The sequence below is a fragment of the Madurella fahalii genome (assembly GCF_045866475.1).
Source record: "Madurella fahalii IFM 68171 DNA, scaffold_2, whole genome shotgun sequence".
Classification (NCBI taxonomy): Eukaryota; Fungi; Ascomycota; class Sordariomycetes; order Sordariales; genus Madurella; species Madurella fahalii.
The window spans coordinates 3,884,960-3,909,259 of record NW_027263972.1 but is presented as its reverse complement, the minus strand read 5'-3'; the positions used below and the strand labels follow the sequence as shown (position 1 = coordinate 3,909,259).

Here is a 24,300-nt window from a genome sequence, read left to right as displayed (position 1 = left end):
GGGCTCTCCATCCCGTGCTTTTTCCCCGCCACAGTGTGCGGGTTGTGGAGAGCCGCGTCCCCCGTCTGGCTCACGTGGCGCGCTGGCGACCCTGTTTGGTAAATCATGTCAAGTGTACTAGAAGAATTGCTTGACCCTGAGCCTGGCGGGCTAGATGTTGCTTCTCCCGTCTACACGGCTCCCGCTGCAGAGGGAAAGCAATAGCTATCGTTGCAAGCCTCCATTCAGATGGGCGGTGTAAGGGGTTGACATAGTCAACTGAACGACCTATGTGCCGCGATGGATGACATTGATGGCCCGATTCCTCGCCCCTTCCGCGCAATTGGGGAGTTCGCCGACTGGATGAGTTCAGGCAGCATCCGCGCCGATGGCATGGCCGACCATATCTTGTTCTCCAGACATTCTCAACACCCTTCTGTTCCAGGACATAAAAGGATTGTAATATTTTCTATCTTGTTTGACTCTTTTATCTTTTTCTCAGAAGCAGTCGGCACTTTTTCTTTCATGTTTTTTTTCGGGCCCCCTAGTCGTCTTCGAATTCGGCTTCGGGGTGTAAGGGATTCGGAGAAAAGGGACTTCACCTCTGGAGGAAGCGTCGTTGTGCTTCCCGCTCGCTACGCTGACCATGGTACAACGGATTTCGTTCGGCCGTGCCACCGGAGCCCTGCACCATACCCTCCTCGATGATGACGACGACGATCGGATGGCACAAAAGAAACGGACGCAGATGAAGAACTTGGGTATACAAAGACTTTCTTACACCTCATAATGGGCAACCATCTATCCCGGAATCCTGGTCAGAGTTCGGCAAGCCTCCGTATTGCAGCATGGACACGGCAGACAAATGATCGGTTTGGTCCTGCTCCTCTCGGCCGGCCTTCTGCCGCGGTCTTGCTTGGCCGTCGGCCGAGCAATCAGCATGACAGAGACTTGCCCGCCACCACGCTTTTACGAATGTTATGGTGTTATGATGTCACGTCCTAGATGGCTATGACAACAACCTCCTCTCGGCGGGCCTCACCACATTTCCTGTCCCGCCTGCGAGGAGACGAAAAGACGCTGCGGCAACAATCCACCTAATCCCGCCGCTCCCCGGAACTCGGCCTTTCATCCCCGCAAGAGAGATGCCTCAACATGGTTCGGTCGTGCTGGACGCAACTACAGGGGCGGTTCTACGAATTAATCACCACCATATGGAAAGAAAACAACAAAATACAAAAGTTTGTCTTAGTTGACCCAGATGATGCATTTGGATGGCTGTTATGCCCCGGCGTTTCCGGGTTCCGGTCTTGCTTCAATATACTCGTGTTTGATCTGCCTACCTACCTCTCTCTCCACCAATGGGGGCTTAAGCTGCTATTTCTGGTTATGAGTGAATGGGGTATACCTGCAAACTTGCCTCTGATCTGGTCCCCCGTTCTACTCTCGTCCCATCTTGATGATTGTCACGGGTTATGCCCCAGAGCGTACTGCTTGTGCTCCTAGGCAGCATACTACTTCAAGCGCATACCATGATAAGGGGTGGGCGGTATAATGGCGGGTGGTCAGGGCCCTTTGCGCAGCGAGCGAGTTGTCTGCACGGCTACCCAGTCGAAGATATACACCAGCAAGTGCCGCACGCGTATACCGCGGATTACAATATACGCTGATTGTCAGGTTTCGGGATCCGACGGGGACAATGGGAGATGGGCAGCTTTCTGTGGAGGTCGAAGGGGTTTGCACGCAGGAAAGGTACAAGGACAGTCCTTCAAGTCTAGGGACTTTGAACTGGGTGTAGTCGTCCCAAAAGACTGCGGCGACTCTGCCATTTGATAGCAGAGGACGTGTCAAGACGAACTAGCGCATGATTCCAAGGGGACACCTCAATGTGTGGTCAGGGACTCCCTGGATAAGAAAGCAGCATCAGGGTTTCCGTCTATGGTTGAGATTCGCCGCGTGATAGTCGCCAATCATTAAAGTAGAAGCTCCTCTTTTCCCTGCTCTCTTAAGACATCTTGGACCGTCCTCAGCACTATATGATGGAGGTTCCTCGGGGCTGCCACGAAGCCGAAGTTCGCGTTGAGCTTTCTGCCTGAGCTCAAATCGATTGGCTTCCCGTGGACATCGGTGATGACGCCTCCCACTTCTTCAAAGAGCAGCATGGCGCCCGCGTGGTCCCATATCTTTGCATATCGGTCCCGCTTCTTATACACCCACACGGTGACATTGGCGAGCCCCAGGGAGATGACTGCCCATCGGGGCACCCACCCGAGCAGATCGCAGCCCGGGAATGGCACATTCAGCTTTTCTGCTACGGCCTCGTGGACGTCGGACACGCCCGAGTCTAGCTGAGCCCAACAGGTGACGCAGCGGAGATGGTCGAGAGAGACGTTGTCTGCGTGGCGCTCGAGCCTCCGCGACTCTACCTTACCGGGGTCCCCGGGCAGCGGCCTGACATAGGCGCCATGTCCCCGGACGGCGTACAAGATGCATCCCGTCCCGGTCGGGTCGGTGGAAGCATCGGTCACCGGAGCTGTGGCGTCCGCGGAGAGAAGCGGGCAGGCCACGACGCTGAGGAGCTGGCGGCCGTGGTCGAGCAGGGCGATGTTGATGGCGTATTGCTCGCGGCGGATGAAAGTCTTTGTGCCATCGATGGGATCAAAGATCCAGACCCTCCCCGACGCGGAGTCGGCGCCGCTCGGGCTAGACGTGGTGCAAGAATCAATTACCTCGCACAGGTCCTCAGCATCGGGGAACCGGGACGGATCGCCGAGGCCCTGCCCAAGGATGGCGAGCACACGGGACGACAGCTTTGGATTCTGTCTCAGCTCGTCGGCCGACTCCTCGCCCACAAACCCGTCTCTTGGGAAGACGTCGCGGAGAGAACGGGTGAGCAGGGCCTGGATAGCAAAGTCGGCGACGGTGACGGGACTCAGATCGTCCTTGACCACGTCAAAGGTCCCCGCATGCTCGCCGGCTTGGGCCGCGGAAAGGGCAAGGCGGCTAATATGAGCCGCCGATTGAGCCGCCCGGATGGCAACCTCGAGCTCGTGGCGGTACGGGCTCTCCATGAGTGAGTGAGGTCGGGGGGCTGGGTCGACGACAAACAGTTGTCGTCGGTCCCGATACCGGACAGCAACACCCTGATCAACTGGCTGTGTTGGTATGGGTGGCGCGAGTAGGACGGCTCGTCGGACTCGAGACGACTGAGAAAGCTGTCAGTGGTGGCAAGCCACGATAGCTAAGGTGGTAGTATGCGCCTTTGGCTGAGGCCGCTCTAGGCGGGTTGGGCTTGGAACCAAGTCGGTCAGAAACCGGGTTGGTTTGGTGGGTTCCGGCCACGGGTTGCCACACCATTTTCACCCCTCCGAGCTTCGGTTGGGCCGAGGGCAGCTCCAAAGCCACCCCTTCCCTGCACCTGCAGCAGTTGGCCCACTCTCCACGAGCTCCTCGCAGGACGGCTGCCGGAGGGATCCCTCCACTACCATTCACCACATGGCCAGCCGCCCACACAGCTTAGCCGTGCTGAATCGGATTTATAGTAATGATCAAATCCGAGCCATTCCGTCATAGGCCGATGTTGTTCGAACCGTGCGTTTATGAAAAAATAAGGCACATCCCGCTTCCAGAGCGGCCGAAGAACAAGTTGCTGTCCATTACGCCTACAAGTGGCCTTTTCCGGCTCATCCATATTTTTGAAAACGTCATCAACATCCACAGAGCTTTGAAGACAATCGAGCCCGCACGGCACCTACCTTCAGGAGCAGATGGCCGGAGGTGTGTTTAGCCCCAAGTGTCTATGTTAGTCAACATGGAACGCAAAGGAAGGAAAAAAAAAAAAAGAAAAAAAAAGGAAAAAAAGGAGAAAGAAAAGAAAAAGAAAAAGAAAGCTCTATGGCAGAAGCATCTCGTCTCGTCTACGTCTCGTGTCAGAGCGGGCGGAACAAAATGCCGAATCTGTCTTGATTATGAGACTCACAGGATGTGATCGAGCAGACCATATCTGGGTGTGGCTGATGGATTGATTAGATTGGGCGGGTAAAGCAGGGTGCCGGGTTGCGGGTTGGATCTGCATCCTGGGGAGTCTGGCGCTGGCCCAGGGGGGGGGGCGCTGCCACGTGGGCATCTCCAGACCCGGTCGAGCATTCGTGAGGAGAAGCCGAAGATCTTCTCCTACTTGTCGTTTCTCTGTGCAAGCCCATCAGATGCCGGTCATGGGCACTATATTGGGCTGACACCCTGAGCGTGCGCGGAATGCAAGTTCCCAGAGATCGCAGCGGCGCTTCCGAACAACCGAGAATAAACACAAACTGCGAGCAACAGAACCATGTCACCAGGCTCCAGGGTAATGTCTGGGGGAATTCGGGCCATTCTAGAACGCTGCGGAGTTCTCAGACGTGTACTAGTAGGTAGTATCTACTCTTTAGATGACGACAGCCGGGGCATGTAATATGCTGTTCCAGCGCTGCTGTTGACTAGTACCCATGAGGCACCAAGCAGGAATGATGCAATCGACTAGTAGCAGGAACGATCGAAAGGGGATTCCCAAGAATCCCAGATGCTTCGGGCCAGCAGGCGCCTGCTTCCAAGGCCAAGTAGAATTATTCAAACCATGCCGGGATACCGCATATGGTGATCTTTCGACCAGCTACCTGATGTTTCCATGATCAGCCGTTGCTGCCTTGTCGTAATAGGACCAAGCCTCACATAGAATAGCATCAAAAAAATGGGCACTCCGGCATCTGTCGACAACACAGAGCATGAGGATGCCCGTGTAGGGAGCGAGAACACCAAGGGTCTGGGCTGTGTTGCCTCTGTTTGGCTCTCGGTTGTCGGCTGTCGCCTTGCCACTTGCCGCCCGAACCACTGTCGTCTTGATTGGCCATATGCTTGGAAGGCCCGAAAAGGATGGTAGCAGCCCACAGCAATCATGACAGCGGGTGAAGTTTGGCGTGGCATTGTCACCCTCAAAACCCCACAGGCGGGCGGCGGGCGATCATCTCTCCACGAAACGGCTTCCCCAGAGAGACACACACACACACACCCCAGGCCCCGGCTGCTTTTTGCTCCACGTTTTCGGGACCCAATAATAGCTAGCTGGGCGCCTGCCTATACGTCACTTGGCCTGGCTTTGCCGCCGCGGGCCCCCTTGATTAATCAGGCGTGTCCACAGCCCGAAGCGAGGGGAGCGGTGGGCGAGCAGCGTGACCTCGTGCAATAACTGGGGGATATTGGGCGTATGGGGTTGGATGGGGCTGCTTTTACCCGGGAGGCTCAATGGGAGGGGGGCGCGTACCTTATTCGCACGCGCCCAGGGCAAAGCAGCCATCCCCGGAGCTCCGGCAATTGTCGACGAATGCGGCAAGACACCCCAATAACGGCTGGAGCGGCCACCCACCAATCATTCATATTATACCCAAATGACAGAAGAACTTCGAACTTGTTCCGTAGCATCGGCAGTTAGTAGTTGCCGGGCGCCTGAAAGGTGCTGAACCTTGGTTGACCGGGTCGTCGCCGTGGCCGGGGCTAGAATGAGGGAAAGGGGCAAAGGCGGGGCGAGGCGCGAAACGCCATGTATAAGTGTGCGGTACGACGTCAGCCATCTCGTCGGCCCTGGTTCTCGCGGTCCTTTCCCTTTCTGTTTCTCAACGAGTTCGTTCTTTTCCCATACCGAGCAACTCCCAGTTCGCTTCCGGTCAGCACTCCTCGACGAGCAGACCCAGATCGTCTCGCCAGACGAAAGTCAAAAGAGAAGGGAAAGAAAGAGAAGCAAGAGAAAAAGCGAGAGCTCCGGCGCGCGCCACTCACTCAAAAGATGCATCAGTGGGCTTCCCTTGCCGCAGCCGTTGCGCTGTTGGCCAACGGCGCTACTGCGCAGTTCAACATGCTGCGGTTCGCCTGCTCGCAGCTGGTCGTCGACCGAGTCGACCCCCTGGTCAACCCGGGCGTCCGGTACACCCCCCATCTTCACCAGATCGTGGGCGGCAACTCCTTCAACCTCACCATGACGCCCGTCGAATATGATCTCGCCGAGCGGTCGACCTGCACCTCGTGCAGTTTCGTCCAGGATCTGTCCAACTACTGGACCGCCGTCATGTTCTTCAAGGCCAAGAACGGCAGCTATCATCGCGTGCCCCAGGTCGGCAACGGCGGCCCCCAGGGCCAGCTCATCAACAAGGGCGGTCTCGACGTCTACTACATTCCCGCTGGCAGAGTCACGGCGTTCAAGCCTGTATGCCCTCACCCCTCCAACCCCTCTCGCAGAGCCGGGCGGTTGTGGCTGACACGAACTTAGGGTTTCCGTATGCTTGCAGGCAACGCGGCGAACACGGACGACAGCCAGGTTTCCAGGGGCAACATCTGCCACCGCTGCTGGCTATCGACAAACGACAACAACTTTGTGGGCGGTGCTCCTTGCACTGGTTCCGACACCGTCGGCATCCCCCAGGAGACTCGCTGCAAGATGATCCGCCAGACCATCATCTTCCCTGCGTATGCATTCCTTTCCCGCTCTCCATTCACGCAAACTTGAGCAGAAAGTGGCTTGCCGTGAGGTAAACAAGCGCTAACTTTGTCTTGTTTGAAAAAAAAAACAGATGCTGGGATGGCAGGAACCTCGACTCTCCCGACCACAAGTCGCACGTCGCTTACGGCCAGGGCTCCGGTGCTAACGGTGGCGGCGCTTGCCCGTCGACTCACCCCGTCAAGCTCCCGCAAGTCATGTACGAGCTCATGTGGAACGTGTCCACGTTCACCGACAAGAGCATCTGGCCCGACTCCGGCCCGGCCTTCATGTACAGCATGAACCTTGGGTATGCCCTCCCCGAACGTTGTAGGAAAAAAACCCGCACCCAGAATTGCTAACGATGAACTAGTGGCTCTGCCGCCCACGGTGACTACGTCTTTGGCTGGAAGGGTGACTCTCTCCAGAGGGCCATGGACAGCGGCTGCAACCTGAACCGCGACTGCCCCGCCGCCGGTCTCACGTACCAGCCGCCCGAGAAGTACAACGCCTGCACCATCAAGCAACAGGCCCCCGAGCCCGTCGATGGCTGTAAGTCTCCATCTCCTAGCTGCTGTACAGACGGCAGGAAGGGAAAAAAAAAAAAAAAAAAAAAAAAAAAGGCAGAGAAAAACAAGTGCTAATCCATTGCGACAATAGGGCTCAAGGCCATGCCCATGGGCGAGATGGCCATCAAGGCTTAAAGCGTGTCGTTCTGGCACTTGTTTGGGTCGTCCACCCGACCAGACAAGACATTTCTGGGGGGGCGATTCTGGGAGGGAGAAAGAAAGAAAAAAAAGAGAGACTGCTCGTCCCCGTTTGTTGGAGGAGAAAGCCTTCTACTAGAGGAAAGGGCTGCACGGAGCCCTGGTTCTCCCGCCTGCTGACTGGCAGACCTACGAAACCGCCTGTTTGCCGTTCTTTCATCCTTGATCTCTTCGCGGGGGGGATTTTGCGATGCTACAGATTGCCAAGCAGAGCTGCTAGTCCGACGTTAAATTCTTCTTGTTTTACCATTGTACCGTACTCGAGCCATCATTGTCGTCCACCTCCTCCCCCTTTTTTTTCTTTCTTTTTTTCCAGCAGCATCACATAAACCCAGTTGTATTCAGTCGAGCTTAGTGGTACTATCCCGTCGGAATTTCCTCGTTCCAGATGATCAGTCCCTGATACAAAATGGTAATATTGATTATTGGCCCCCTCGTGGTCGCTGGCGTTTCCACCAGTCTCCTTCCTAGTTTGGCGTCGCCAAGGGGAGCAGAGGTGTATATACCCACATGTTGCGATATTGCGTTGGACTGTCCCCCACACTTCTGCAGCCTATCCACTGGACGTCTCCGACTGCCGTGGTTGGCTATTGGGGGCCAGCAATATATAGTCCAGAGCGGTAGTCGTTCCTCAGATGCTACAGGTAGAATCACAGCTTTGGGTTCTGGGGGGGAGAACCACACACGACCAGAAACAAATTGATTGAGGCAACGAATTCTCCGCCAAGCCTCAGCGCGAACAAACGGCACTTTGGTAATTCTCGGTGCCTTCCGCGGCTGCTGAAAAGCGATTGGCCCGGAGCACGCAGTACGCGTTGCTGCCGTACTATATATGAAGCTGGGCGAAATGACACGTGCGGGCTGGTAGATAGAAGCAAGCCCCCCGGCTTCCCAGCGTCATCATCCCCTGTCTCTGAGAGAAAAAAAAAATAACTGACAAAAAAGAGAAAGAAAGAAAAAAAAAAAAAGATCTTGTATTCTGCCTGAATCGACCAGCCCACCACCATACCCCTTGCCCAGAAAGATTTTCACCGGCATTTACTCTTTTCGGGCGGCCGTGTCGATCCCAAGGCTATATATATATATATACCAGCTGTAAGAAGGGATGCCACGGTACCAACAAAAAGGACGGGAAAGCCGGAATTCTTTTTTTCGCTGGCAAGGGGGAACAGAATAGACGCCAGCAACCTGGGTGCTGTTAACGGAGGAGTTCCACATCCGCCGACCGCATAACCAACACCCCCCTTTGGTTTTCGTCAGAAAGAAGGGGGCTACAAGTCAATCCGCAGGGACGGCAATTCACAATTCAAATAGAAGCACTATGCCCTACGCCCTATGCCCTATGCCAGCCCAACAATCTCCGTGTAACACATAGCCGCGTGTTTCCCTCTCACATAACATTTCTGTCCGTCTGCGGCCCATCAATAAGCGTACCCTATTTGCAACGAGGTACTCGAACAGGAACGTCGAGTGGACGGAGCTCAAATTTACCAACCGCGCCGTCCGCCGAGCCTTAGCGGCACTACGTATCTACCTGAAGTAGGTAAAGAAAACGGATTACTCGAACAGAAACCATCGGGTGGAACAAATCAAAAAAATTACCACCCCGCGCCGGCCTCCCCTGGAGCCAAGCAGCATGGCAGGCTCCCCATTGCGTTGAGCCTACCATATATACTCACTACGGATAGTGATGTCACGGCGGCAGCATTGCCCCCGATGGGAGCAAACGATACAACGACACCCTGGTCATACAAAACACCCATGGGACCCATCCAATTAACCTTGTTACTCTAGGCGATGATCTAGAAAAAAAAAAAAAAAAGGGCCCACCATGAAGCCTACAACCAATTCCGTAACAAAAGACCCAATGTTTCAGTTTATACAAATTGCCGAGACACCAATCTGCAAAAAGCGGCAATAAAAAAAAAAAAAAAAAAAAAAAAAAAACCTGCCGAGCGAAGCCATTCATTCACCAAACGCCGTAAAAAAACCACCCCAGGCCCCCTTCTCAAAACGCAACGCCCGACGTGCGTCTCCCAACCGTCTTGAAGCTATAACTCATCCACTGGCCGTTGCCGTCCAGGGTATCAAACCGACTGACGCCGCTGTCCGGGCTGTCGAGGCTGGTCCCGAAGCCGCTAAAGTAGTAGCCGATGATGACGACCAAGTAGCTGAGCAGCAAGATGCTGCCCTTGAAGTAGTTGCTCTTGCCCTCGCCGTACATGTAGCTCAGCAGGAACACGCACAGGATCACCGTCACCATGTCCCACTGCGGGAACAGCAGGCTGAACGTGTACCGCGCCATGTCCTTGGCGGGCACGCTCTGGGGGTTGACGGCCGAGAAGAGCACCAGCGCGGGTATCTGCAGCAGACAGACCTGCAGGGCGTAGGCCGAGCCGATCTCCATCGAGAGGGCGATGTTGCCGTTCATGGCGAACGAGATGGCGTTGAGGAACTCGGTCGTGTTCGGCACGAGCGCAAACAGCGTGATTCCGAGAAACTTCTCGTCGATCTCGAAGCTCTCAAGCACGACATCGACCGTGTCGACGAGGATCTCGGCGATGATTGCGTAGAGTACCGTGGCGCCCATCAATATGATGGAGCTCTTGAGTCGGCCCCAGTTCGGTGCATCGTGACCATGGCCGCCTCCTGCCTGGGCACCGGCCGGCTCGGCAACCTCATCATAACCCGGAAGAACGTTGCCACGCGCTGAACCCCCGTGGCTGCTGGAGACGGCCGGGTGAGCTGGCGTTGAGATCGACGCCGGGTGAGCTCGTCTGGATCCTTGCACGTTTCTCGCGGCAACTGTGGCAGCGGTTGCGGCAATCTCGGCAACCTGGTGAACAAGGTTGTTATTCTCGGCATCGGTGAACCCGGGGATGCTGATGCTAGGGCCATGGGTTTCGCTGCCGTAGCCTGTCGGCTTTGGGGGGACAAGATGAAGCGTGCCGTTGGCGTCACCCCCTGGAACTTCTGAGCCGTGCCTCATCTGTTCATCTGGTTGGGCGTGATGCCCGACTTGGCGCAGGGACTGGCCAAGGATGCGCTTGTACAAGTGCGAATCCCGAATGTCCGCGCCGCTGGTATCACCAATCGCGGGATTGGCCGGATGCCGAGGGGTGTGGTGAGGGGTGATGTGATCGTCATGCTTCTTCTCATCGGCATCGGTGTTCCAGATGACGGCGGCATGCGTGCGGAGCGTGAACCAGAGACCGATGACATAGGACATGAATAACATGGTGGCGGCGAGATAGCAGTAGGGACGCACCGCCTCAAGGTAGAAGCGATCATTGATAGCGGGGTCCTGAGAGAAGTAGCAACGACGGCAGTCACGGAGAGCTCCTCCGTCGCGATCGGGGTTATCAAAATTGATGCAGTCCTGGCAAGTCAACTCGTGGGTACCGTATATCTGATAGAATAGGGTCGGGCCAAAAGCGCCAATGACTGCAAACAATAGCATGGTCGAAGTCACGCCGGCCGACTTGGAGTTGAATCGCTGCGTCTTGCGTTTGATGGCCCCGCAACACATGGACAAGCCCGGGAGGAAAAGGATACCGGCGAAAATGCTTCCGACGATGCTACCCTCGACGAGCTGAGCCTTGCCTTGCTTCAGCGCGACGCAGTAGAGGAACACCTCAACAAGGGTCGAGAAAAACGCATTGACGGCGGCGCCCAGGCCCATCGATGACTGAGCCGAGATGGAAGCCACAGCTTGGCCGATAAAGTAGGCGAGCGGGATGATGGACATGAGGCCTGCGACAAAGAGGAACGCCGACGACGTGAGGAAGTTGTCCATGTGCAAGATGCCCTCCAGCACGACCCAGTCAAAGACGACAAAGCCCACGATAGCCAGGAGGTTGATGAGGAAGATGTTGGTCCCGTCGATGGTGTACTTCCAGTACTTGAGGCCAACAGCCCGATAAGTGCAGACCAGGATGGAAGAGTGAGGTGCTGCCGGTGCCCGAGCCGAGGCAATGTCGGACTCGAAGGACAGAGCCAGCGGGTGGCGCCGAAGATGGTCGAAAAGAAGCATTGTTACTTTGCCCATGGGAATCCAGAAGACCAGGAACCAGCAGATGGCCGAGACGGCGAACAGAGAAGGCGTGATTAGGAAATAGAAGAATGCGAAGAAGATCACGCGGCCGATGTTCCACTGCCCACGCCCAAACAGCCTTCGCTTCATTCGGGGAAGATCGAGGTCGTCGGGGCCATGGCCGCGTCCTCTGCCCAGAAGACTATCGGTCTCGTCAGGTTCCGAGTCGAGGCTCCTCCGGGACCGCCCGATGATGGAGCGATTCGTGTCCGGCCCAAAGAAGAGACGGCCATACTCGAGGTCACCGCTCTGCCACTGTTCATACTCGCTTATACTTCTGCCCTCGCCCTGGTCCTCGTCCAGGTAGGCTTCCTGCTGTTCCAGCCGAACGAACTTGCCGAAGGGATAGAAGAGATAACCCGCCAGGCCCCACAAGACGCGGCCGTACTCTCGCCCGCTATGCGTGGCAGCAAAGAGAAAGCAGATGACGGCGCCGACAAAGGCAATGAGAGCCATCCACCAGCCAAACGCAAGCGTCCAGATGATGTTGAAGAACAGCAGCCAGTTGCTGACATGGCCGCCCGGCGACGAGTGGATGTCGCCTTCTGCCGTCTTTTGCACCGACCGGCTCTTCTTGTACAGAGCCGGCTTCCACAACCTGATACCGAAGGGATGCGTCTCGTTGATGGCCTGTTGGCGATCCTTCAAGGTGAAGCTCTCGGCATCACTGACATCCCCGTCGTCGTGCATCGGGTCTCCGTCATCGTGATGGTCCTCTCCTGTCGTGTCTGCGCCGCCCTCATCTGCGGTGCCAGCCTCGGCCTGGGCGGTATGGTCTTCCCGGTGCTCCCCCGCGACATCCTCGTTGCGAGCAATGTGGACTCTCGAGAGTGCCGGAGGGGCAAGGGCCCGTCTCCGTATTGTCGCCGTGTAGCTCTGCTGGCGCTCGGCAGCATCAGCCTCGACCTCGGCGATGCCATCGTCGACCGAGAAAACCTCGCCGCGATGAGGGGCTTGCATGTTGGAAGACGCGCGACGCGTCATTGCCGGCTTCCGCGGGCGCACCCGGCCCCGATCGGACCCCACCATCGGCGACCGTGTAGCTTCCTGGCTTGTTTGTGTAATGTAGGCTTCGGCGGCGGGGGACTGGTCTCCATCGGCCCGCGGGGCGTTTCCTGCGACGGGACTGTGCACGGAACCTGCCATGCGAGGGAGGTTAGCCATCGAGCTTGGAGGGGTTCCCAAACAACAAGTCTGCAGAGGCTCTGCCCAGACTGCCAAGATGGCGGGCCTGCGGAACATCTTATAGCGCTATGCCCACCTTCTGGCCGCCTCCGCACCGTATCTGTCGGCTGGAGGCTGTCAACGAGGCGATCGTCATGCCGGAAGTTGGCGTCACTTCGCGAGGGACGCCGCGTGTCGGTGGGCGAATGTGCAATCGGCGACTCATCGCCAGGCCGTGGTGCTGAGGCCATGCCGATGGGGATTTTCTGGGCGATGTAAGAAGGAAGGCTCTAACAACGCAGATTTGTCACCGCCCGCTTTTCCCTGCTGGCGTCGGGTATTGCTGTGGTTTGGCGTGGTGTGATGAGTCCCAGAGCGTGCTCGGACTGTCAAGACCGGGGGCCGGAGCTATCAACGTTCAACGCAGTGTTGGATCGGCTGCAGTAAGCCGCGGCTAGCATGGCAGATGCAAAAATATCGTAGGCAACGTCAGTTCGCAGACAGCTTCTCCTAATACAAGGGAGAGTAGTAGGAGGTGGTGTTTAATCCTGGAAGCGACGGAAACTGGGATTGCCGCTATCCAGAGCGCGTGAGCACTGGCGTGGAGGTTGGGGAGAGGTCCTGAAAGACCAGCACGGCTCACTCGGGGGGAGGATGAACCTGGAACACAGAAATGGCCACTGGACCCAGAGACATAGGATCCTTTTTCCAAGGCCTTTTTCCGAGGGAAAGGAATAGCACGGCGTGCGGCGTCAAGATGCGAATGCCACTGCAACAAAAGGACAAACGCCGTAGGAGTTGGTGGCGTTGATGTTGTGAAACGGCAAGTGCCATCTTTTAAGAAGCATCTCAGTGGCAGGCCGAGACAAATGACGCCAAGCCTCAGTAGCTGCACCGCATTGCGAGACAGTGGGATGGGGTTCGTCTTGGTGAGGGTGGGTCAGCATGCGGCGTCACCAGCAGGATCACAACTGGCCCGCCTGACTACAGTACCGACAAAACAAGGAAACCCGGGACGCGCCGCAGTGGACGGGTGTAATGTCCAGGCTTCCGACTCTATTTTAGACCAACCATTCTCCCGAGGGCTGCAAAGGCCTAGGACAAACCACAGTCTCAAAGTCGCGGTTCTCTGTGGTTTTCGAATCCGTGACTTGGAGGTTTGGCTTGGCCGGCTCATGTCAGTAACACTGCCTGGGATATTCCTTACTTAAGGGACCTTAGGTGCCCCAGCATGCCCTGCTTTCATGCCCTCGACACTGGTGCCCAGCGCGAGAATGATGTTCCATGTCCCCTCCGATTGCGCGAGATGAAATGCCGATACAACCAAGCTGTGTGTCGCGATGCGGCATGCTGCATGCGCTGCAAGAGCCGAAGGCCCCCACGTCTTGGGGGTACCGTACGCGCTGCCACAAGAAACCAAGGAAACTTGCACGGCTGGGATCTACACCATCTCTTCCGCTGGACGTATCGTCGGGCACTGACCGGGGACAAATGGGCGCGTAGTTCGGGAGCGTTCGGAACTTTCATTGCTCTCTTGCTTCGCACTCAACGGGTTTATTTGGCTGTTCATTTGGTCATCAGAAGATGCAGGACAGGAATGCTCTCCTTGGCGGGTGACATTCCAGATAAATCCAGGTCACGTGCACACACAGCGTGGGGCCAGCCCAGCAGCCTGCGGCGGGCTTGGCGTAAGGCGTTGGCGGCCAGAGGCATTGCGTCGACCTGAGCTGCCTTCGGGGACCTTCAGCCCGCATCCCGCCCCCCAGCATCAAATTCAACGAACCTGCAAAACCCGACATCGACCCCCCGACCGCTGCCTTTCGATTCCGCAGCGTCCATTGACCCTTCTTCGGCAAACACGGTCGGCTTTTGATCGCTACGAGCAGGCAGTTATTCTAGGGACCCGCCCTTGATCGCCCCGAGCGACGCCGTCACCATGGCGCTCGACAACTACTACCACAACAAGATCGAGGCGATGCAGCTCGAGATCCTGAAGGGCCAAGCAGTCCTACGGCGTCTCGAGGCCCAGCGCAATGACTACAACTCACGGGTACGGTTGCTCAGGGAAGAACTGGGCCTGCTTCAGCAGCCGGGCTCGTACGTGGGCGAGGTGGTCAAGGTGATGAGTACCAAGAAAGTCCTCGTCAAGGTACATCCCGAAGGGAAATATGGTAAGGACGGGGCCAGCATCCCCCTCTCTGTATCTCGCGCCGCGCTGTCGCGGGCCCGTCCTCAGATCGCTGACCTGCTGCATGTGCGCAGTTGTCGACGTTGCCGACTCCGTCGATGTCTCCAAACTCACAGTTGGCAAGCGCGTAACTCTCTTGTCGGACTCGTATAAACTCGAAAAGATCCTTCCTTCGTCAGTCGACCCGCTCGTCTCGCTCATGATGGTCGAGAAAGTCCCCGACAGCACCTACGACATGATCGGTGGTCTAGACCAGCAGATCAAGGAGATCAAGGAGGTCATCGAGCTGGGCCTCAAGCACCCTGAGCTTTTCGAGTCGCTCGGGATCGCCCAGCCAAAGGGTGTGCTGCTCTACGGGCCCCCCGGCACCGGCAAGACATTACTGGCGCGGGCCGTGGCGCATCACACCGACTGCAAGTTCATCCGCGTGTCGGGCTCGGAATTGGTGCAGAAATACATCGGCGAGGGCAGCCGCATGGTGCGCGAGCTATTCGTCATGGCGCGGGAGCACGCGCCCAGCATCATCTTCATGGACGAGATTGACTCCATCGGCTCGTCGCGCGTCGAAGGGTCCTCGGGCGGCGATTCCGAGGTGCAGCGCACCATGCTGGAGCTGCTCAACCAGCTCGACGGCTTCGAGCCCACCAAGAACATCAAGGTCATCATGGCGACGAACCGGTTGGACATCCTGGACCCGGCTCTCCTCCGGCCCGGCCGCATCGACCGAAAGATCGAGTTCCCCCCGCCGAGCGTCGAGGCGCGCGCCGACATCCTCCGCATCCACAGCCGCAAGATGAACCTGACGCGCGGCATCAACCTGACCAAGATTGCCGAGAAGATGAACGGCTGCTCGGGCGCCGAGCTCAAGGGCGTGTGCACCGAGGCCGGCATGTACGCCCTGCGCGAGAGGCGCGTGCACGTTACCCAGGAGGACTTTGAGCTTGCCACGGCCAAGATTCTGAACAAGCACGACGACAAGGAGGTGTCGCTTGCCAAGGTCTGGCGCTAGTTGGGTGGCGGAGGTGCGGCGGGCGTGGAGAATCAGACGGCGGGTTTTTGGCTCGATCAGCAACTGTTGAGCCCTTAGCATAGGAGGAAAAACTTATGAGATTACGCAAGACGGGGCCATGAGAGAATGATCCCTGTGTCATGTCATGACATGTATTGTACAAAACAGGGGGAACGCAAGGGGAGAGGGGGGTAATAAACAGTAAAACCAGACGATCGGCCAGACAAATATCCATGAGCTCTCTATTCGCTGCACCGCCGTTCTCACTATTCCTATTGTTTTCTTTGTCTGTCTGGCCGTGGTTGCCAAAACGTAGTTTATATCGCTCCACGTTTGAACACCGTAATACACACACACACACACACACACACACACACACACACACACAGTTCACCCCCGCCCCCCCTAGCCAACTTTCGTCGAGGTTTCCAACTTGATACGGCAACGATGACTCTATTTCCACCCTTGCTGCCCCACACTCGTGGCCCCCTATGTACCATGTTTGGGAGCGAAACGTTCAACCAAACCACCGTAACGCCTAGCTCATGCAAGCCTCTTGAGGTGCCCTCCCTCCTCCAACGCATGCATGCCGAGTTATGTCCCAGGAATTTCCCCCCTCCCCGCACAAACATAGCGTTGCTTCAACATATGCCGTACCCAAAGCGCGGATTTAAAAAAAAAAAAAAAAAAAGACTCATACATCAACGCCAAACTCCCACGTGTAGCGCAATCCCCACTCTTACAGATTGCGGAATGGACAAGCTAGACAGATAGACAGACAGTGAGACCCCCCCCCCCCCCCCCCCCCCCCCCCCCCAAGAAAAAAAAAAAGCCCGGTGTTGGTCGTTTTTACCTGTCCCTTGTGCTCACCACGCAGCGTCGTCCTCGCGGCCCCTCTTCAAAAAGCCAAACTCCCGCTCCTGCCCCTCCCTCTAGGATCGAGTCCGCCCCCGCCGCTGGAGTCCTGGATGCGGCGGACCCACTCGAGAATCGTCTCGTAGCAGAGCACAAACTGCCGTAGGCTCTGGACCATGCTCAGCCTCTGGCAGCGGAAGTCCTCGACCGTTTGCGCAATGAGGTCGATGCCGTCGTCGTCCAGCCAGTTGACGTCGATACCCGAGTGATCATCCCTCTGCGCATGCTCGTCGTGCCGGGCAATGGCTCTGCTGGACTCGTCATCCATAGCGACATCCCCGTCCGAGTCGCGGTCCGACGACGGCCGTTGAGCGGCCCCACCGGCCAATCCGCCCGTCTTCTGATTGCCTCCCCGCGCCTGGCTATCGGTGCCCTTGCTGTGCTTGTTCAGTGCATGCTGTCTCTGACGCTTGAGCATGTCGATCACGCTGTCAACGGTGCAAAACGTGCCCGTGCGGCCGCATCCGGCGGAGCAGTGCACCAGCATGGGCCTGACGTGTTTGTTCGACTCGGGCTTGTCGAACCCACTCAGGGGCATGCTGTCAAGCCCCATGTCAAAGCTGCGATGGCCAGACGCAGCAGGTACTCCGCCGGCATCGCCATTCTGCTGCGATGCGGTTGCCGAGGCAAGCGTCCCCGGTACGTCGATCGGGAGTGCGGCGCGTTGCATGACGTTGGCGAGCTCGACTAGGGCAAGAAGATGGCTCGGCTGAGCGGGGGTACCAAAATCGGGCCACGAGGGGTAGTGAAGCTGGGTGATCTCGCGGATCGGAGAAAATGGGTGGGCAGCGTGACTGAGGGCAAACTTTCGGATGATGACATGCGGCGGCTCCGCGGGCCCGGCAGCCTGCGAGTTGAAGTTGAATTGGGCGGCGCCCTGTGTGCCTGACTCAAATGTGGTGGTTGTGTTGGCACGCCGGCGGGGTCCGTCGGGCAAGCAGGCGTCCGATGGAGGACTCTGCGTCGCGCTCGTCGAGGATCCATCAGCTCCTCCGGAACCACCATTCGGGTGAGCCGGGCGCTTGTCGATATCCAGCGAAACCTTCTTCTCAGATAATACCCGAAGCCTGATAGAGCCGAAATCCTTACCCCTCCAGTACGGGTGGCATTTCAGCTGCCCACCCTCGGACTCGGCCGTCAACATGACGATGACGCGAACATCGTGGTCCCATACTACAGACCAAAAGTCCTGCAAGACGCAAGTCAGTCCTTGCTCGGCGGTAAACACTAAGGGGCCGTCTAAAAAAGGCTATTGGTGTGGGTCCATACCTCGAATGTAGCCGGCAGAGGACCTTGACTAGCAATATACCGCTTATGGCTTCGATTGGCCTGGATGTGGCTCGCATTCACGTAGTCACAGGCGCCGTCGGGGCGTCCGAGAAGCCTCACTCGTGCATGTTCAAACGGCAAGATGTCCTTGTACCTGTTCTTGCCGCCTTTTTCAATACCAGACAGCTGCACCCTAGCTTCCTCCTGCGTCGTCTTCGAGACATCGGACGACTTGAAGACGGAATATGCCTCCCGCATGCGCGACTGTTCCATGAGCTCAATGCGCAGGAAGTTATCCGAGACCCGTTTGCCATGGTCGCTGGCGCTGGCTGCCTCTCGAAGCCAACGGGGCAAGCTCTCCTGGGCGAGGCCTGAAGGCACGCCAATCTCCATCTGCCCAACACCATCAACCAAATCCTGGTTTTGGCGGATATTGTTGAAGAAAGGGTTGAGATTATCGGCAGCGCTGGGCAAAAGAACGCCACCGATTACTGGGGCCACGTTGGACCGTGGCCCCCCGGGAGCGGAACCGGGACCGAGCGATAGACCCGGTGAAGAGGTGCCGGTAGAACGGTCAACCAGATCTGGGAATGCCGTCGCAAAGGCGTTGAAACCCCCGCGGAGTATGCTAGTGGAGCCTGAATAGCCCTCGTTTGTAAACTTCTTGATCATGTTCAAGGCCGAGACCGCGTCGCGCTTGTCGGAGGACGAGGCGTCGTATGCGACGAGATGCTTGGCCTCTCGCCAGTGGGAAAATTTTTCTTGGTCTTGATCCGCCTGGAATGTTTGCTGGAGCTTCTGCAAGTTGAAGGTCGCCCGCTTCAGTAGCGTTGTTGGGATACACAGGTTTAGCGCGCCTCGAACCCTGGCCTGTGTAAATTGCGGCGAGACTCTGAGATCCAGGAGCAAGACGCCGGCACCCTTATCTTTCTCCAGTAGGTCTTTTAACTCGGCTGGTGAGATCATGGCGGGGCCGCCGATTCCGGGGGTCTGTGGCCTGGGCATCGTGGTCCCTCCCGTTCGCTTGAGCGGTTCGGATAACGACGACTCAGTCGAGCTCAGCGCCGGCGACTGCCGTGACTGCCGGCCGGCATCCGCTCGATTAATTGCTACGTCCGTTCCCTCACGTTCAAGGGCGGGGAAGGGGGACTGCGGCTGTGGCAGAGTCTCATGCCTACTCATGCTGAGAGGAACTGGCGGGTTGAGAGATACGCCGGAACTGCGCTTGGAATCGGCAGACACATAAGCAGAGTCTTCTAGCAAGCTATCGACGTCTGCGTCGGCCTTGCTGCCAGGCATCTCGCCTGGCCGGTAAGACCCGGCACCAAGGCGCGATGGCCGCGGCGACGGTGCATCCGGCCCTTCGCTTGCTTGCGCGTGCCATCTCGGAGGGCGCGGCCGTTGCAGAGCAAAAGGCGTCGATGCCGAGGGCGCTTGGGAGGCGCCGGTAGCGAAATTGAAGTAAGAAGCCGATAGACTAAAGGCCGACCTTCCCCGGTTTGCATCCACCTGCTTCCGGAAGGCCTCGAATTCAGGGTTCGCATCGAGTGGAAGCTGCTTAGGTATTGCCGCAGCAAACGACTTCACTGACGAAGAGGGCGAGCTCCAGTTCTCGCGCGGCAGCAGCGACGAATCCCGCGGGTCTACCGTATGGTCGATGGTGAGGCCGAAATAGTTGGGACTGGGTGGCCGGCTATCTTGTGCAGCGCCTCGAGCCGTTCCCGGAGACAGCTTGGGGGGGTTAGGCTGACCAACCGAGTATGGCGCTCGCGGGGAAGACATTGGGGAAGTCGTCGGTTTGTAGGAGAGGTACGATTGGGAATTAGAGCGTGAGTGAGTAAGGCCTTGAGCAGCGGCGGCCGCGCCTAGGCTTGGTGATGTCTTCATGGTGAAGCTGTAAGAAGCCCGGTCGTTGATCTTGTGCTCCGGGGGCACCATGGCTGCGACTTGGCAGGGTTAGAGACGAGAATACAGCAAACCCTCAACAGTGATGCTTCCTTATTTGCCCTATGATCATCGAGGAGGAACTGGTCACCGCAAATATCGTCATAGGACCGCCATCTTCAGTTCGGTGGCTCACGTGATTCGACGAGGGAATGCTAGGAGGACCACAAGCTATTCCGGTTCCTGTCCAGGGCGCTCTTGGGCAATCGGATCTGCAAAGGTTGTCGCAGGAGGAAAAGGTACCCTCAGCCAGAGGCGACCGCGCGCAAGGGCCAAGACTCGATGTAGATCAGGCTAACCGGGATCGGTGGCCGGAGGAACAAGAATACGTTGGCTGGGCACCTTCGCACACACGGCCGGCTTCTGCTTCTGACCGTGTTTCTGAGACTCGAGTCTTGGAAGGCTTGAAACGACACCAGACTCGCGACCTGTGGAGTCCCCTCCTGTGGAGTCCCCTGCGCAACTCCGGGTGGGGCAAGCGAGCGCCCCTTTCGTCCGTGACGCTGTTCGGCCTTAACAGTCAACCCAACCGCTCGGGTGGTTTACCTGCTGCTCGAGTCGTCGCTCCGAACGATAGGTCTCGGGCTGGGCAGAGCGCAAGGGATCGGGAAAAGGAAGATAAAGTGTGGAAAAGAGACCTGGTTGTGACTGGGGGGTTTAAGGTTTTGTCGAGTCGGGGACCGGTTGGCGACAATCAGAAACGGCGGCGATTGGACAGAGGCGTTTCGCAGTGAAGAAAGGGCGGGTTGAAAGGGTTTTTGTCGGCGGGGTTGGTGCGCCGTCTGGAGGGGTGGGTGTGAGCGGGAATCACGGCAAAAATGACCACTGAAAAGCGAGACAGGACACATGCTGGAAAGCCTGAGTGGCTAGGAAAGAAGGGGAAAATAGGGGGAGATATGCGAGGTTTGAAAGTCAGGATGCGCAGGGGAGCGGATTCGCCAGAGGCCTGAGGATGGGAGCGATCTGCAGTCCCAAAATGGCACATGGCGCAACCTGACGTAAGGGAAGGCTAGAACCACAGTGACCTCACAGTGTAGTAACTGCTCGCATACCACACACCCAAAGTACCTACCACCCAAAATGGGGGACGAGTAAAGCGACCTCAGCAGTTGCGCTTCTAGAACTCCAAGGAATAGAGAGAAAACCTGCTGCTGCTACTGCTGCCGCTGCTGCGATGCTGACGGTGGCGTCCTGCAGTGGAATTCTTTGTGCGGTGAAGGCTTCCGGCTGAAAGTCGTGAACCCCAGGTACATACCTACCCAGGTGTGTGGGGCGGCTTTTTTGACTTTTAAGGGATCCAGCGCTGTCGTCATACCATATGTAGCCCGGGTCGCGAGGCGGGGCTGAGGTGCCAAGCTAGGAACCTTGATCTTGGGGACCCCGCAGAAAATTAGAATAAAATAAAATAAAAATAAAATAAAAAAGTTTAAAAATAAAAAAGGAGAGAGGGGAGATCAAACAGTAAAAATGAAAACCACACTTAAAAGGGATAACTAAAAGAGGGAATGTCCCGCCCTAAGGATGGAGCAGCGGCAGACATCAGTCCCAAGCATCTGGAGCTTCAGGGCGATTTTCGCCAGGAGAACCTGGGCTAAGGCTACAGTTTCTGTACTAAACCTTGATACCTCACCTACGCACGGCACGGATGTTCTGCACGCTTGCGTACTGTGGTACATACCCCGATCCAGGTTCGGGCTCAAGATGCTGCAGTGCCGCACGGCTCTGGAGTGCCGAAGGCTGCAGCTGTCAGCAATGGAAACGCTGCACAACACCGCAGGAATCATTGCAACAAAAGTATTCAGCCCAGAATTCTGCAATTCCGAAAACTTCCACCGTCGGGTAAGGTAGGCGGTGTAGGTATGTCCTACCTTACTGCACACTCCTGTACAGCCCAGTTCACCGCCGGCCGATCTCACGGGTTCAACAGGCTGTGCCGGTTCCATTACCGCTACGCAGACCTCGGGAAGGGTGATTCGCGTGCCTAAAAAGGCCGGCATGTTGCAGAAAAGGTGCTACTCGATGCAGAAGTAGGTACTGTAATGCCTGCCATCTCACTTCACTGTTCCTTGATCCCAGAAGCACCAAGAAGTTCTAGAACGCTGAAGAACGTCTCATCACGCGATGCACTTTATCGTTGTTTTTAAAAATCAGGTTCATCGGTTGGCACTCTGCTCTTCATCGGTTTCAGGGTTCCACAGCACCACCCCACAGCTCCAACCAGTGAAGGCACAGGGTGCGTATGGGGGCACACCCCCACTCAGATCCGGAATGTCGATCTCGGAACATCCAGACGCGGGCCACCGACCTGAGTTCACACTGGACCCGACTTTTACATTGTAACATTGCAAGGTAAAATCGTCCAAATGTCATGAGCATGGACATATCTAAGACCGCATCATTGTTTGCAGTTTGATTGAATTTTAAGACGAGACGACCTGGGGGTTCTGGGTTCGGGTTCAGCCAATGCAAGCCTGCTGCCTGGGCATCGACTCCTTCGCGCACGACTGACGTATTCCAGGATTCCAGGCCTGTCTCTCATACCTACGATGTGCCCCGTTCTTGTAGAAGGCAAAATAACGAGACAGTCATGCTTATCCACCGCCCAAAACGCCGCAACGATGCATATTGCACTCCTACCTACACATGCCACGATCCAAACCGCGGTTCCCACCATTAGGCGAAGTCACTTCTAGTAAAATACCCAGCACAAACAGAGCCAATCCTTGTATGTACTATAGACGAATGTAGAGATCCAAGCAATCGATCCGCCATTCCCTTCGGCCGAGAATACTGCGCAGCCATTCCAGACCGAGCCCCGTCCACTCAACCCTTGCTCGCGCAATCTGTTCTGTGGCTGCCGCGGCCAACGCCCCCGCAGTTGTATTCACCATCTCGGCCACGACGGCCGGTACCGTGGCGTCGGGGTCCTCGGCCGCGCTAAGGTTGGTCGCCTTAGTTCCCTCCCACGCAGGGACGGGTAGCCATACATAGCTCCCCGCTGGCCGCGACTCGAACCAGCTGCTTCCAAAGTCGAAGAAGCACCTGTCGGCCCAGTTGCAGGACGTCAGGAAAAGGATGAGGAGGAGGACTGAGCAGTAGAAGCAGGGCCGGTTCAAAAAGTACGTGCAGACGAAGAAGAGGAAGATGAAGGCTGGCGATGCGTTTGTCGGTATGAAGAGGAGGGGAAGCCAACTGCAACAGCCACAACAACAGCATAGGTCAGCCTCTACCAGTCACGAAAGATGTCAGCACCGGGGAGAAGGACTACCCACCTGCGAAGACAAAACATTGTGAACCGGCGTTCGTATGACGAGGTTGGGCTGGCCTTGCCGGGCGAGACGGCGATTCCAGGGCAGCGCTCACGGATCGCGGCCGGTTCGGGCCACTGTTGTCCCGGGGCTGGGACGAGATACAGGATGGAAGAGAAGGCTTGGAAACGGGCGGCGGCGACTGTACCGTATTGCCCGAATAACTTTGACCAAAACTCCGGTTGGTTGGGCGAGGCTTCCTTCTTTGTTGGTCTCGCTCACTCTTGGTGGACAATTTCGTCCGGCCCAGTTGTCGGATACCGGGCGATTACCGGGTGGTTGCTTTAGACAGTTGTGCGGAGTTCGGGAAGCGGAATCTGCGTTTGTCTCGGTCGGTGATGAATGTCGAAGTTGATGGCCCATCGGCTCATCGCGGGTTTTGGAAACCTGCTGACTAACAGTGAAGGGGGTGCATTGGGCACGTTCTGCATGCGACCAATCAAGTCTCAGCTGCTTCTTCCCCGTTCAGTGTAAACCCCCCCCACCGCAATCGCTCGCAGGGAAAAGCTGGGGAAAGCACAAAGCTCATGGGTTTACCATATTAAGCGGGTAATGTTAGATCTATAACTCAAGGTTCCAGCAGATGCATGTTTCCCGAGGGTCTATGGGATGGGCAATGTGCCTCCATGCGCATAACTCGGTATCTTGTTGAAGCCGTCAAGTGATCAGGCCGAGCCGAGGACACCGCCGGCCCGCCCGCTGCCGGGACGGCCCAAGTAGTGGAGGCCAGCGGGCTCCCGGCTTGCCCTGGCGGTCCCCCGCAACGAGCTCCCGCGTCTACAGCGGAGTTCTCTCTATGACTAACAGCCGTTCGCACGCGCAGCAAATTTCTGCCTGCAACTTCTTGGGGCGTCCTGCAGCTAGACAACCGCTGGCACCTCTAGGTGCTTTGGCAATGGTCAGCCCTGCTTTGCTATCGCCCGATATCACTTTTTCCCTTCCCAAGCTTGTCGCTCGCCTGTAATTGGGCGGTCTCTGCCTCTCCCCGCGCCCGGCCACGCGCCAGAGCGACGACACGTGTAGCCGCTAACTGGAGGCTGCACGGGCCACCCACCCATTCCCCAACCGCCTCAACCGGCCGCAATATTTTTCTCTTAGCACCATCCCGATCTCCAATCCCACTCCACCGTGGCCCCGTTGAAATCGAAATCGCCCTCCTCGG

At 57.0% G+C, this 24,300-nt stretch overlaps 6 protein-coding genes across 6 annotated transcripts; 2 read left to right on the top strand and 4 right to left on the bottom strand.

The window, feature by feature from the left end:
- Positions 1-1,952: 1,952 nt before the first annotated feature.
- Positions 1,953-3,050, bottom strand: MFIFM68171_03905 (3'(2'),5'-bisphosphate nucleotidase; the record flags this gene model as incomplete). Its single annotated transcript, XM_071059325.1, has 1 exon — positions 1,953-3,050. The coding sequence occupies one exon, from the start codon at positions 3,048-3,050 to the stop codon at positions 1,953-1,955; it is 1,098 nt and encodes a 365-aa protein (XP_070915426.1).
- Positions 3,051-5,794: 2,744 nt separating this feature from the next.
- On the top strand, positions 5,795-7,185 carry MFIFM68171_03904 (Nucleoside diphosphate-linked moiety X motif 17; the record flags this gene model as incomplete). The annotated part of the gene is made up of 5 exons (XM_071059324.1): positions 5,795-6,211; positions 6,275-6,471; positions 6,576-6,791; positions 6,855-7,033; positions 7,142-7,185. 5 exons carry the CDS (start codon positions 5,795-5,797, stop codon positions 7,183-7,185), a joined length of 1,053 nt encoding a protein of 350 aa, XP_070915425.1.
- Positions 7,186-9,256: 2,071 nt separating this feature from the next.
- Positions 9,257-12,756, bottom strand: MFIFM68171_03903 (Calcium permease; the record flags this gene model as incomplete). The annotated part of the gene is made up of 2 exons (XM_071059323.1): positions 9,257-12,480; positions 12,573-12,756. 2 exons carry the CDS (start codon positions 12,754-12,756, stop codon positions 9,257-9,259), a joined length of 3,408 nt encoding a protein of 1,135 aa, XP_070915424.1.
- A 1,685-nt stretch (positions 12,757-14,441) lies between these two features.
- On the top strand, positions 14,442-15,702 carry RPT6 (26S proteasome regulatory subunit 8; the record flags this gene model as incomplete). Its single annotated transcript, XM_071059322.1, has 2 exons — positions 14,442-14,676; positions 14,768-15,702. The coding sequence occupies 2 exons, from the start codon at positions 14,442-14,444 to the stop codon at positions 15,700-15,702; spliced, it is 1,170 nt and encodes a 389-aa protein (XP_070915423.1).
- Positions 15,703-16,600: 898 nt separating this feature from the next.
- Ptp2 (phosphotyrosine-specific ptp2-like protein) lies at positions 16,601-19,824 on the bottom strand (the record flags this gene model as incomplete). The annotated part of the gene is made up of 2 exons (XM_071059321.1): positions 16,601-17,806; positions 17,887-19,824. The coding sequence occupies 2 exons, from the start codon at positions 19,822-19,824 to the stop codon at positions 16,601-16,603; spliced, it is 3,144 nt and encodes a 1,047-aa protein (XP_070915422.1).
- Positions 19,825-22,562: 2,738 nt separating this feature from the next.
- On the bottom strand, positions 22,563-23,119 carry MFIFM68171_03900 (Bladder cancer-related protein BC10-domain-containing protein; the record flags this gene model as incomplete). The annotated part of the gene is made up of 2 exons (XM_071059320.1): positions 22,563-23,022; positions 23,103-23,119. The coding sequence occupies 2 exons, from the start codon at positions 23,117-23,119 to the stop codon at positions 22,563-22,565; spliced, it is 477 nt and encodes a 158-aa protein (XP_070915421.1).
- Positions 23,120-24,300: the final 1,181 nt, after the last annotated feature.